A 13,483-nucleotide genomic window follows, 5' to 3' on the forward strand; every position below is an offset into this window, starting at 1 on the left:
TGGCAAGAAGTATGTTGAACCCTTTGGAATTACCTGCATTTATGTATAAATTTATCTTAAAATCTGGTTTGATCTTCATCTAAGTTACAATAATGAATGAACACAATTGGTTTTAACCAATAACACACAAATGATTATATTGTTCTTATACATATTGAATACATCATACAAACATTCACAGTAGATTGGAAAAAGTATCTAATTAATGAAACGAGATTGGTAGTGTATGTTAGAGCAACTTTGAAGTATAAAAATTACTCAAACATTTTGAGTTTGCTATTTACAAGCAGCATCTGCTGACATGGACCATGCCTCGCAAAAAAGAGATCTCAGAAGACCTGCAATCAAGAATTGTTGCTTTGCATTAAGCTGGAAAGGGTTACAAAGTTATCTCGAAGATCTTAGATATTCATCTGTCCACAGTTAGACAAATTGTCTATAAATGGAGACGATATAAATTAGTACTGTTGCTACTCTCCCTAGAAGTGGCTGTCCAGTCAAGATGACTCAAAGGTCACACCGCAGAATACTCGATGTAAAAAAGAACTCTAGAGTGACAGCTAAAGACTTGAAGTAATCATTGGAACTGGTTAACATCTCTGTTCATGAGTCTACTATACGGTAACATTAAACAGTCATGGTGTCAAGGGAAGGACACCACAAAGGAAGCTGCTGATTTTCAACAAAACATTGCTGCCTGCCTGAAGTTGGCCAAAGACCACCTTGACACTCTACAACGCTACTGAGAAAATGTTTTGTGGTCTGATGCAACTAAGGTTGAATTGTTTGGGAAGAACACGCAGTACTACGGATGCCCTAAAAAGGGTACCACATACCAACATGAAAATATCATCCCAACGGTGAAGTATGGTGGAGGGAACATCATGACTTGGGGCTTCTTTGCTGCTATGGGGCCTGGAACGCTTGCCATCACCGAGGTAAAAATGAATTCCCAAGTTTATGCAGCAGGACAATGACTCTAAACACTGAAGTAAATCCACTACAGAATGGCTTCAAAAAAAAGAAAATCCATCTTTTGGAGTGGCCCAGTCAGAGCACAGACCTTAACCCAACAGAGATGCTGTGGAATGACCTCAAGAGAGCCATTCACACCAGACATCCTAAGAATATAGCTGAGCTGGAGCAGTTCTGTATGGAAGAATGGTCCAAAATTCCTTCTGTGCAGGTTTAATCAACAGCTAACGGAAACGCTTGGTTGAGGTAATGGCTGCCAAAGGAGGATTGGCCAGTTATTAAATCCAAGGGTTCAAGGCTTTTCCCACAGCACTGTGAATATTTAATAGAATGTGTTCAATAAAGACATGAAAGATTATAATTGTTTGTGTGTTGTTAGCTTAAGCACATTGTGTTTGTCTATACCTTGATGAAGATGAGATCACATTTTATGACCAAGCTAATTCTAAAGTGTTCATATACATTTTCTTGCCACTGTAAGTTGAGGTGTATCAGGGTGCGCATTCACTCACCCAAGATCCTCTGGGGCTGAAGACAGCGCAGATTTGTGAAGGTGTTGTAGCAGTCCAGAGCAGCCAATAGCAGATCCATCCATTGTAAGGTGGCTTTGATGCTGAAGGGAGCTTCAACCTCTCTCAAGGTAGGCTGGGAGAGTAAACCGCCTCCCTCTAGACATGAAATGAGAAACCCTGGACCATGCTGCCTCACCTGTTCATCTAGCCACACAGCAGGAGATGCATTTCCTGACAAAAGAAGCAAAGAGTGGGAATTTACAGAAGCATAGTGTATGCTTATGAACATTTTGATGACTGACACATTGACAAAAAATGTCTTGTTTTTTTTTATGATAATCTTAATTGCAATTCTGATGCAATCCGACCATTAAGAGGTGCAAAATTATCTAAATCGCATCAATACAATTTTCAGCCATTCTGACAGCAAACAATTAAAAAACATTCCCCCCAAAAGCCAGAAATATTTGGTGTAGAAACAATGCATTCTTATGGAGCTATTCAAACTAGGAAGAAACACTTGCCAGATAACAGAGCAACCTTTTTCCTTCAGTGAGTGGGTCAATTATTGTATTTTTTTTCAGTGATAAAACTTGTGGACCAAAAAGACAAAAGCTCTGGGTCACATTTCCACAGCCAGTATTTTCATGAGCAAGCTTATCTAGAAAATCTTTAATGCTCATAAATTCATTTTTCTTGCATAGTAAAACTTCTAGCATTACTGATTGGCCAAAAGTATTACTCCCTTCTCAGATGTTAATGGTCAATATTTTCAAGCTCTGATGAGCAATTTGTCATGATGCATCTGTCACTTCTCTTAAATTTATTCAAGTTATTTTCAAATTCTGAACCTTCGCTAAGCTCCACCCCGTTGGTTACCGTTGCTCGCTCTGACAAGCTTTGCAGAACTTCCCATAAGAATGAACGGGAGAATGCCGTGAACGGCGCAGTTTTCAGCACAATGTGCTCACAAATGGAATTTATATTCTTTAGTATTTTTATGTTGGCTGGAATGAAAATTACATTTAAAAGCATATTTATCTGATGGTTTTTGTAAAAGAAATGGTCAAATTACATAGTAATTTGAAAACTGTGCAGACTGTGAATCATAATTGAGGCAAATGATTATCACAGAACTGCTTATAAAGTCTCATTAAACACACTATAATACTGTGAACTTTATTATTTTTTACGAAGACCTGAATCAATACATGAATGAATTAACATCAAGTTACTAGCTCTAATTTACCTTGGAGCAACTGCTGGTGTCCTTGCTGATGTTAACATGTCCATTTGGGAATGAGGGCTGACACAGTTTAAGCCAAAGCATGCTCTTCTCGAGATTTATTTAAAAAAAAAAAATTATGTACACTGCAGTTAAAAAAATCTGGGGTCACTTGACTGAAATGTTTCTCATGATCTTAAAAAATCTTTTGATCTTAAGGTGTATACTTAAATGTTTGAAATTTGTTTTGTAGACAAAAATATAATTGTGCCAACACATGAATTTACTGCATTACAAAACAATTATTTATTTATTTATTTAAGTTTTTGAAATAGATGACTTTCACAGAATAAAGAAAAGCAACCAATACGTGCCCAACATAGATGGGAACTCCTTCAATACTGTTTTAAAAGCATCCCAGAGTGATACATCAAGAAGTTGGTTGAGAAAATGCTAAGAGCATATTTCCAAAAATTCTAGGCAAAGGGTGACTACTTTGAAGATGCTAAAATATACATAGTTTTGAATTCTTTTGGATTTTGTTTTTAGTCACAACATAATTCCCATTTCTGTTACTCCATAGTTTTGATGACCATATTATTATTCTAAAATGTGAAAAAAAATTTCAATTAAATTCTGCTTAAAACTACTCAAACATACATTACTCCCGTAGACTCTTGTTGAAAAAAATCAAACACTTGTCAGAGAAATGGTGGAGGCAACAGTTGCTAAGACTGGTCAGAAACGCTTTTAAGGCTTAGCAAATGGTCAATTAAGGGCTTCACTGTTCACTGCAACAATGAATTGTCTTCAAAGAGGAGCATCTCTGGTTGCCAGTTAAACCACCATTTATGCCTTCAATATAGATATAGTGTAAGTTACCTGGCAACAGAGGCACAAATTCGTAGAAGAGTTCCAAGCTTTTGTGGCGGCACTCATTCTGTGGTCTTCCACACTGGGTCAGCAGCCACATGACAATGTCTGACAAACACACTGACTGGTCTGGAGGAAAACCTCTAAGGGAAGGAGTACAAAATACATCCCTGAGTCGTACCAGTCAGAGTTGTTGCGTGTATTATACAACATTTCTCATCTGAATTAAGTGATGTTTTAAGAATCATGACATTCCTACTGAACTATGGATGTGTACCTGGGTACACGCCTCTTGGAATTCTTATTGAGCGAGTCTGCCTTGTGTTTGATGATTCTCTTCAGATGGTCCAGGGCACTACAACACTGTTGGACGATTCCTGTGCAGAGAGTAAAAAAATGACAATCAAAAATATATAGTATATGAACAAAACACAGGCGGTCTTGACGGAGAGAATTTGTCTAGTCTCTTACCCAGAGACTTCTCATCAAAGTGGGCCAGGGCCAGGCTCTCAACAAACACCACTAGCACCTCAAAGACAAACTGCTCCACCAAAGAGTTCTCCTCTCTGATAGGGAAAATAATATTTGTTTAAATATCTAATACACAACTTTTAAATTAACTACAGACAGAAATCATGCATTCAGTCCAGACAAACTGACATGAGCACATATTGATCTACAATCTTGTGTATCTAACAAGTTCTTCTGTTCTCCACAAACCAACCTGAAATGCCTGTACATGCTGTTGAAGGCCAGTGCTGCACCAAGCCTCTTGAAGATGTTGGGGTGCAAGGCCAGGCTGTAGATGCGTTTAAAGAGAGATTTGATGTTGGCTGGGCTCTTCTCCTGCTGTCTGGGGGTGGTCTGTTTAATTGACCATTTGACAAATTCCTGGATACAGGTGCCACTAAAGTCTCTAAGGGTGCTGTCTAACGAATCCACAATTCCATCCTGTGGAAACAAAACATTTGCAATTACAGCACACATCTTTCCATACAAATGTCTGTGCGCTCCATTATCACAGACGGCTGAGAATTGACGAATTACTTTTGAGGACATTTACATACCAAGATAGCCTCCAGCAATGCCACTGTGTCTTGGCTCTCAAACTTTCTGTTGTTGGTGAACCAGTGGATTAGCTGCATCACCAGAGGTTCAAAGAGCTGCCTCGTCACCTGAGAACATGTAAATGTTTAGCCCTAAGCCTAAAATCTGATTGGTTGATAAAAATGTAGCTCCAGGACCAATAAAAATGTTGATCCAGGAACACAACCTGCATGGCACCATCATACAGGACGACATAACATGATAGTTTAGCATACTGCCTCATATGACATTTTTACACAAAAGGTAGAAGACCTGGTCAACGTCACAGGCCAGGCGTAGAAGAACAGGAAAAATTCTTCTGTGCAGGTTGTACATGGGAGGAGCAGACTTGTCATCTTCCATCATCTGAGCTCCTTTACCTACTATGTATATCACCAGACTGTGCAGAAGCTCGCATGCTGCCACCTACAATCAAAAACAGACATGTATTTTCACTTTTAATAAACTTTATCTCTGAAAGACAACAATGACAAGAAAAGCTTTGATGGGCTATTACTTCTGCAATTCTTTGATGTATGGTGTGGATTTTAATAATATTTCACATGGAGGGTCACGTGACGCCATGCAAAAAGCAGACGTGTGAGCGATGAGCTCTGCGCACTTTGCTAAATTTTTTATTATTTTCATGTTATAATCTGCTGAAATTTGATACACCCAGTTACACATTTGCTCTTTGACGCAAAACATGGCAAAGAAGTCAAAATCCTCAGGTTCTGGAGACATTAAAAGACACTTACGTGTTCAGGATGAAAGCCCCAACAGGCCTACAGACCGGGGACTCGATTTGGATGGCGCAGAAGGAGAGGTGATCCAGTGTCAGTTGTCCAACATGTCGGTGATGTTGACTTGGAGGATCTCGCTGTAATATGTCGATCGATTACGGCGATGGAAATAAAATTCTCTGATTTAGTTACAAGAGTGACTGATGTTGAGAGACCAATCGATTGTCTGGAATCTTCGGAGAGGGTATTAACCGCTAATCCGCCCGCGACCAAAATTGATTTGGAACATCTCCTTGAAAAGCTTGAAGATCTTGAGAATAGAAGCCGCAGGAATAACGTTTGAATTGTTGGAATTCCTGAGCATAAGGAGGGCAGAGATATGGTGAAATTCCTAGACGAGCTTTTCCCAAGTCTGCTCGACATGACAGGCCACAAGCTGGAAATCGAGCGAGCTCCGATTCCCCCGATCGATTCTGGCCAGATTTCTGAGATAATCCGATAAAGATCTTGTGTTGCGCCAGGCAAGGGGCAAAGGGAAGCTTTCTTGGAAGAACCATAATATTTTCTTGTTCCCGGACTTTGCGAACTCGACAAGAGAGAAATGCTATCGGTTCAAGGAATGTAAGAAACTCTTACATCAGCGAAAGATCACTTTTGCTCTAATGTTTCCTGCCAAACTGAGAACAGAAACGAAGGACGGTCGAAAGTATTTACATGTCCCAATCAGGCAATGTCTTTTATTGAATCAATGGGTGAGTAAACCACTGGGTGTGAGTGGGTCAACTCGCTGTACTTACTCTGGCTTTTGAGGAAGCGGGGCGTAATTTTGGTTTCTTTTTGCTTTTTGCGTTGGCTCCGCCGTGCGGCTAGAGCCTGTTTTGTGAATAACACTTTTCCTTAAAGAAACTTTTGCATTGAAGTTCCCGGCTAGTTTGAGATTGGACACTACGGATGACCGCAAAATATCTACATGCTCACACAAAAGATGTCTTTTATAAAGTTGACGGATTATGTAAGTCATGGTATATACTTTTATACGGCCTCCGAGTGAATTGACTCGACCATCCGGGGAACCGGGATGCCAGTTTTGTTTATTTTTGTATTGGTTCCGCCTAGCGACTGGAGCTTGTTCTGTTGAATAACACCCCTTTGGAACAGCTGTGGATTAATCTTTCGTTCTTCGTGCTTATGCCTCCTGCTGGCTGGAGTTTGTTTTGTTGAGTATTTTTACGGTACATTGGAATGATTACGTCATCCGCTGAACTCATAACAGCTGGCTCACTGAACATTCGTTTGTCTGTCCGAGGAATCTTAACGGTTTTATATCAGCTGGAATTTGTTTTGTGGAAGATCACACCTTTGAAACAGTTCTGTGAATGAATCTACACGTTCTTTGTGTTCATTCTTCCTATTGGCTGGGGTTTATTTTACAAAGTATTTTCTGTTATTTAATTTTGCCTCACAAATTTGTGAGGCAAAATTGAGCAATCCGATGGCAAAGTTGTCGTGGGGGCTCGTGGGCGTTCATGGACCTTTTGAGTTTAGAGGGATTGTCGCCGGTTGGTGCTTTCGTGCGTGGGGTTAACGCGCACGTTTTTCTTTTTTCTGTTTGTTTTGGGGGAATTTCGGGGTATATTCGTAAGAAATATGATATACAGGTGCATCTCAATAAATTAGAATGTCGTGGAAAAGTTCATTTATTTCAGTAATTCAACTCAAATTGTTAAACTCGTGTATTAAATAAATTCAGTGCACACAGACTGAAGTAGTTTAAGTCTTTTGTTCTTTTAATTGTGATGATTTTGGCTCACATTTAACAAAAACCCACCAATTCACTATCTCAAAAAATTAGAATATGGTGACATGCCAATCAGCTAATCAACTCAAAACACCTGCAAAGGTTTCCTGAGCCTTCAAAATGGTCTCTCAGTTTGGTTCACTAGGCTACACAATCATGGGGAAGACTGCTGATCTGACAGTTGTCCAGAAGACAATCATTGACACCCTTCACAAGGAGGGTAAGCCACAAACATTCATTGCCAAAGAAGCTGGCTGTTCACAGAGTGCTGTATCCAAGCATGTTAACAGAAAGTTGAGTGGAAGGAAAAAGTGTGGAAGAAAAAGATGCACAACCAACCGAGAGAACCGCAGCCTTATGATTGTCAAGCAAAATCGATTCAAGAATTTGGGTGAACTTCACAAGGAATGGACTGAGGCTGGGGTCAAGGCATCAAGAGCCACCACACACAGACATGTCAAGGAATTTGGCTACAGTTGTCGTATTCCTCTTGTTAAGCCACTCCTGAACCACAGACAAAATCAGAGGCGTCTTACCTGGGCTAAGAAGAAGAACTGGACTGTTGCCCAGTGTTCCAAGTCCTCTTTTCAGATGAGAGCAAGTTTTGTATTTCATTTGGAAACCAAGGTCCTAGAGTCTGGAGGAAGGGTGGAGAAGCTCATAGCCCAAGTTGCTTGAAGTCCAGTGTTAAGTTTCCACAGTCTGTGATGATTTGGGGTGCAATGTCATCTGCTGGTGTTGGTCCATTGTGTTTTTTGAAAACCAAAGTCACTGCACCCGTTTACCAAGACATTTTGGAGCACTTCATGCTTCCTTCTGCTGACCAGCTTTTTAAAGATGCTGATTTCATTTTCCAGCAGGATTTGGCACCTGCCCACACTGCCAAAAGCACCAAAAGTTGGTTAAATGACCATGGTGTTGGTGTGCTTGACTGGCCAGCAAACTCACCAGACCTGAACCCCACAGAGAATCTATGGGGTATTGTCAAGAGGAAAATGAGAAACAAGAGACCAAAAAATGCAGATGAGCTGAAGGCCACTGTCAAAGAAACCTGGGCTTCCATACCACCTCAGCAGTGCCACAAATTGATCACCACCATGCCACGCCGAATTGAGGCAGTAATTAAAGCAAAAGGAGCCCCTACCAAGTATTGAGTACATATACAGTAAATGAACATACTTTCCAGAAGGCCAACAATTCACTAAAAATGTTTTTTTTATTGGTCTTATGATGTATTCTAATTTTTTGAGATAGTGAATTGGTGGGTTTTTGTTAAATGTGAGCCAAAATCATCACAATTAAAAGAACCAAAGACTTAAACTACTTCAGTCTGTGTGCATTTAATTTATTTAATACACGAGTTTCACAATTTGAGTTGAATTACTGAAATAAATGAACTTTTCCACGACATTCTAATTTATTGAGATGCACCTGTAGTGTTTCTTCTAGAAACACATCTCTCCCCGCAGGAAGCTGAAAAAATTGGGAAGATATGGGGTGGACATGTTTTCTTTAGTGCTGGCTCAAGTAAGAGCAAGGGAGTCATTATATTGGTAAATAAACATTTACAATTCAAATGTCTCAAACAGACTAAAGATAAATTAGGAAGTGTCATTATTGTTTTAGCTGAAATTCAGGGGCAAAGGTTGATTTTGGCTAATATTTACGCACCTAACGCTGATGATCAGGGCTTTTTTATAGATCTTGAAGGGATGCTGCAAACTGCTGGCACCCCTCATGATATAATATTGGGAGGAGACTTTAATCTTTTGATGGACTCAATCCTTGATCATAGTGAAGAAAAAGTGTGTAAACCCCCTAGAGCAACATTGACGCTTCACAGGATGTTTAAAAATCTTGGTCTTACGGATATTTGGAGACTTTTGAACCCATCTGGTAGGGACTATACATTTTTTTCATCAGTCCATAAGATTTATTCAAGAATAGTTTTTTTTTTAATATCCAAATCCCTCATTTCACCTGTTGTTGATTGCTCAATTGGAAACATTTTAGTCTCAGATCACGCCCTGGTGAGTTTAGAGGTGTTGCCATATATGGAGAAAAAGAAATCATATAGTTGCCGCCTTAATGTGTCCCTTTTTCAAAATCCTGAATTCCAACAAATGTTAAAGGCTGAAATCAGTGTTTATATGGAGACCAACTGGTCCCCAGTGTCCTCTGTAGGTGTGGCTTGGGAGGCACTTAAGGTGGTTCTTAGGGGTCGGATCATACAGTATGCCTCATTCACCAAAAAATCCAAAGCACAAGAACTTGTGGAGTTGGCAGGAAATATTAAAAGTGCCGAGGCAGAGCTGAAGTGCCGTATGTCAGCTGATGGCCTCAGAGAATTGACCTGATTGAAATATAGATATAATACTATTTTGTCACGGAAAGTGGAGTTTTGGTTATTCAGGGTAAGACAGTCATACTTTGAGTCGGGGGACAAAGCAGGAAAACTTTTGGCTAGATATATAATGCAGAGAGAGTCTTTTTCTACCATTCCCTCAGTGAAATCTGCTGGTGGTGAAATATTTACCTCGGCCATTGATATTAATAATGCCTTTAAAGAGTTCTATATTGATCTTTATAGTTCCACATCTTCATCTACTGATGAAGATATTAGAAACTTTGTGGAACCATTAGATCTTCCTAAACTGACGACTGAGCAAAAAAATTCTCGATTCTGAGATAACCTTGAAAGAGCTTGGCGAGGTAATTAAGGCCTTGCCTACAGGCAAGGCTCCGGGGCCTGACGGCTTTTCCTCTGAGTTTTTCAAATCTTATGCTACAGAACTGGCTCCACTTTTGTTAGAAGTTTATACGGAATCATTAAAGAATGGAAAGCTTCCTCCAACCATGACGCAAGCCTGGATCAGTCTGATTCTTAAAAAGGACAAAGATCCAAGCGAGTGTAAAAGTTACAGCCCAATTTCCCTGATCCAGTTAGATGTAAAAATGTTGTCCAAAATTCTGGCTAATCGATTAAGTAAAGTTATGACATCACTTATACATATAGATCAGGTGGGGTTTATTTGGGGCCTTTTTCTCCATATATGGCAACACCTCTAAACTCACCAGGGCGTGATTCTGATAATATTAGGCATCTCATCAATATCATGTGGTCAGTAGCGAATGATCAATCTCCAGTCGCTGCCATCTCACTTGACGCTGAAAAGGCGTTTGATATGGTAGAATGGGAATATCTTTTTAAGATTTTGGAAATGTATGGGTTCGGGAGTACATTTATTGGTTGGATTAAGTTACTTTATAGACACCCTGTAACAGTGGTGCAAACAAACGGGTTAATTTCAGATTATTTTACTCTGGATAGGGGCACTCGGCAGGGTTGCCCTCTTTCCCCATTATTGCTTTGTTTTGCCCTAGAACCATCAGCAGCCGCGATAAGAAAAGAGGATGATTTTCCAGGGGTGATTGCAGAAGGTGTGGCGCATAAGCTTCTGCTTTATGCAGATGACATTTTATTATTCGTCTCCGACCCTACTAGATCTATGCCTTCCCTCCACAGAATTATTAATTCCTTTTCCAAATTCTCAGGATACAAAGTCAATTGGTCTAAATCCGAAGCTTTGGCTTTGACAGCGTACTGTCTAGTAATGGCCTTCCAGCCGGGTGCCTTCCAGTGGCCCAAAAAGGGAATTAAGTATTTGGAAATTTTATTCCCAGCAAATTTGTCTGATTTAGTCAGAGATCATTTTGATCCCTTAATAAAAAGGTTTTCAAATGATGTGGACAGGTGGGCTTCATTACACTTATCAATGATTGGGAAGGTTAATGTTATTAAAATGAATTGTATTCCAAAATTCAACTACCTGCTACAGTCTCTCCCTGTAGATGTCCCCCTCTCTTATTTTAAGCAATTTGATAGCATAGCGAAGTCCTTCATTTGGAATGGTAAGTGTCCCAGGTTAAATTTCAATAAGTTACATAGGCCGACTGACAAAGGTGGGTTAGGCCTACCCAAGATTTTGTTTTATTATTATGCATTCGGTCTTAAGACAGTTGGCTCATTGGTCGCTTCCACTTGAAAGAGCCCCTCCCTGGTTTTGTATTGAAAAGGAAGTTCTTGCCCCATCTCGCCACTGCAAAGCCTTTCGATTAAACTAGCCGGAGAGGTTAAGTTGCACCCCGTTATTTTGCATTTGCACTTGATATGGACAAAAGTGTCCAGAGTGTTTAATTCTGATATTTATTTAAACGTAGCCTCGAGCATATGGCTGAACCCTAAACTATGTATTAATAAGTCCCCTTTTTGTTGGTCAGATTGGATTGTGAGGGGGGTTAATGCACTTGGTGACCTGTATGAGGGTGGAGTATTGAGATCTTTTGAAAATGTTATTCAACATTTTGGGATTCCCAAATCTCAATTTTATAAGCATTTACAGCTGCGCCACCTGCTCTGCACTGTTTTTGGGAGTAGCACGCACCCCCCTAGAGTGGCAGATACTCTGGGAGTGGTGATTGCTGCTTTTGGGAAGGGTCATGAGGCATCAGTGTATTACTCCCTGCTAATTCAGAGTCTGGGGGACGGAGCTTTAAATTCTCTCAAAAGATTAGGGGAGGAGGATTTAAATTTGTTATTGGAGGAGGGAGTGTGGGCTAGGATTCTAAAAAACATCAAGTCTGCAACTAGAGATGCAAGGGTTCGCCTTATGCAATTTAAGATTTTACATAGATTTTATTGGACCCCCTCTAGATTGTATAGGCTTGGTCTTAAGGCCACACCCATCTGCTGGCGATGCTATACTGAAGATGGAGACACCACCCATGTTTTTTGGGGGTGTCATAAGATCCAAGAATTTTGGCTGAAGGTGCAAAGTTTTGTGTGTGATGTGTTGGGCACTCAGGTGTCGTTCTGCCCCAGACTGCATTTTGGGAGATAGGGAGGTCATGGATTTGGAGGATAAGTACATGAAGGACTGGGTTTTGACCAGTGTGATGATTGGTAGGCAGGTTATTTTGAGGAGTTGGAAGTCAGATGGAGCACCCTCGTCCCCGTAGTGGTGTGCGGAGATGGGGAGGGTGGCTGCCTTCGAGGAGGGGTCGAGCATAAGGATGGGGGTTAGGGATTCTTACAATAAGAAATGGGGCAATTACTTAGCATTTTTGGGGGAATCTCGAAGAGGGGCATTGGAGGGAGTAATTTAGAGTTTAGTTTTTTTTGTTGGTTTTTTTATTATCCAGGTGCATCTCAATAAATTAGAATGTCCTGGAAAAGTTCATTTATTTCAGTAATTCAACTCAAATTGTGAAACTTGTGTATTAAATAAATTCAATGCACACAGACTGAAGTAGTTTAAGTCTTTGGTTCTTTTAATTGTGATGATTTTGGCTCACATTTAACAAAAACCCACCAATTCACTATCTCAAAAAATTAGAATATGGTGACATGCCAATCAGCTAATCAACTCAAAAAACCTGCAAAGGTTTCCTGAGCCTTCAAAATGGTCTCTCAGTTTGGTTCACTAGGCTACACAATCATGGGGAAGACTGCTGATCTGACAGTTGTCCAGAAGACAATCATTGACACCCTTCACAAGGAGGGTAAGCCACAAACATTCATTGCCAAAGAAGCTGGCTGTTCACAGAGTGCTGTATCCAAGCATGTTAACAGAAAGTTGAGTGGAAGGAAAAAGTGTGGAAGAAAAAGATGCACAACCAACCGAGAGAACCGCAGCCTTATGATTGTCAAGCAAAATCAATTCAAGAATTTGGGTGAACTTCACAAGGAATGGACTGAGGCTGGGGTCAAGGCATCAAGAGCCACCACACACAGACATGTCAAGGAATTTGGCTACAGTTGTCGTATTCCTCTTGTTAAGCCACTCCTGAACCACAGACAACATCAGAGGCATCTTACCTGGGCTAAGGAGAAGAAGAACTGGACTGTTGCCCAGTGGTCCAAAGTCCTCTTTTCAGATGAGAGCAAGTTTTGTATTTCATTTGGAAACCAAGGTCCTAGAGTCTGGAGGAAGGGTGGAGAAGCTCATAGCCCAAGTTGCTTGAAGTCCAGTGTTAAGTTTCCACAGTCTGTGATGATTTGGGGTGCAATGTCATCTGCTGGTGTTGGTCCATTGTGTTTTTTGAAAACCAAAGTCACTGCACCCGTTTACCAAGACATTTTGGAGCACTTCATGCTTCCTTCTGCTGACCAGCTTTTTAAAGATGCTGATTTCATTTTCCAGCAGGATTTGGCACCTGCCCACACTGCCAAAAGCACCAAAAGTTGGTTAAATGACCATGGTGTTGGTGT

At 40.4% G+C, this 13,483-nt stretch overlaps 1 protein-coding gene across 3 annotated transcripts in view; it reads right to left on the reverse strand.

The window, feature by feature from the left end:
* LOC127451564 (DNA-dependent protein kinase catalytic subunit-like) overlaps window positions 1–13,483 on the reverse strand; it is a 72,986-nt gene that overhangs the window by 46,911 nt on the left and 12,592 nt on the right. For all 3 annotated transcript variants that reach the window (XM_051716331.1, XM_051716314.1, XM_051716323.1), the window contains 7 exons: window positions 4,945–5,097; window positions 4,653–4,760; window positions 4,310–4,536; window positions 4,057–4,151; window positions 3,863–3,962; window positions 3,595–3,728; window positions 1,488–1,718 (listed from right to left, as the gene is read on the reverse strand). In XM_051716331.1, the coding sequence (XP_051572291.1) occupies window positions 1,488–1,718; window positions 3,595–3,728; window positions 3,863–3,962; window positions 4,057–4,151; window positions 4,310–4,536; window positions 4,653–4,760; window positions 4,945–5,097 (1,048 nt within the window). The remainder of the gene's footprint in view (window positions 1–1,487; window positions 1,719–3,594; window positions 3,729–3,862; window positions 3,963–4,056; window positions 4,152–4,309; window positions 4,537–4,652; window positions 4,761–4,944; window positions 5,098–13,483) is intronic.

Source organism: Myxocyprinus asiaticus, chromosome 2 (assembly GCF_019703515.2).
Source record: "Myxocyprinus asiaticus isolate MX2 ecotype Aquarium Trade chromosome 2, UBuf_Myxa_2, whole genome shotgun sequence".
Taxonomy (NCBI): domain Eukaryota; kingdom Metazoa; phylum Chordata; class Actinopteri; order Cypriniformes; family Catostomidae; genus Myxocyprinus; species Myxocyprinus asiaticus.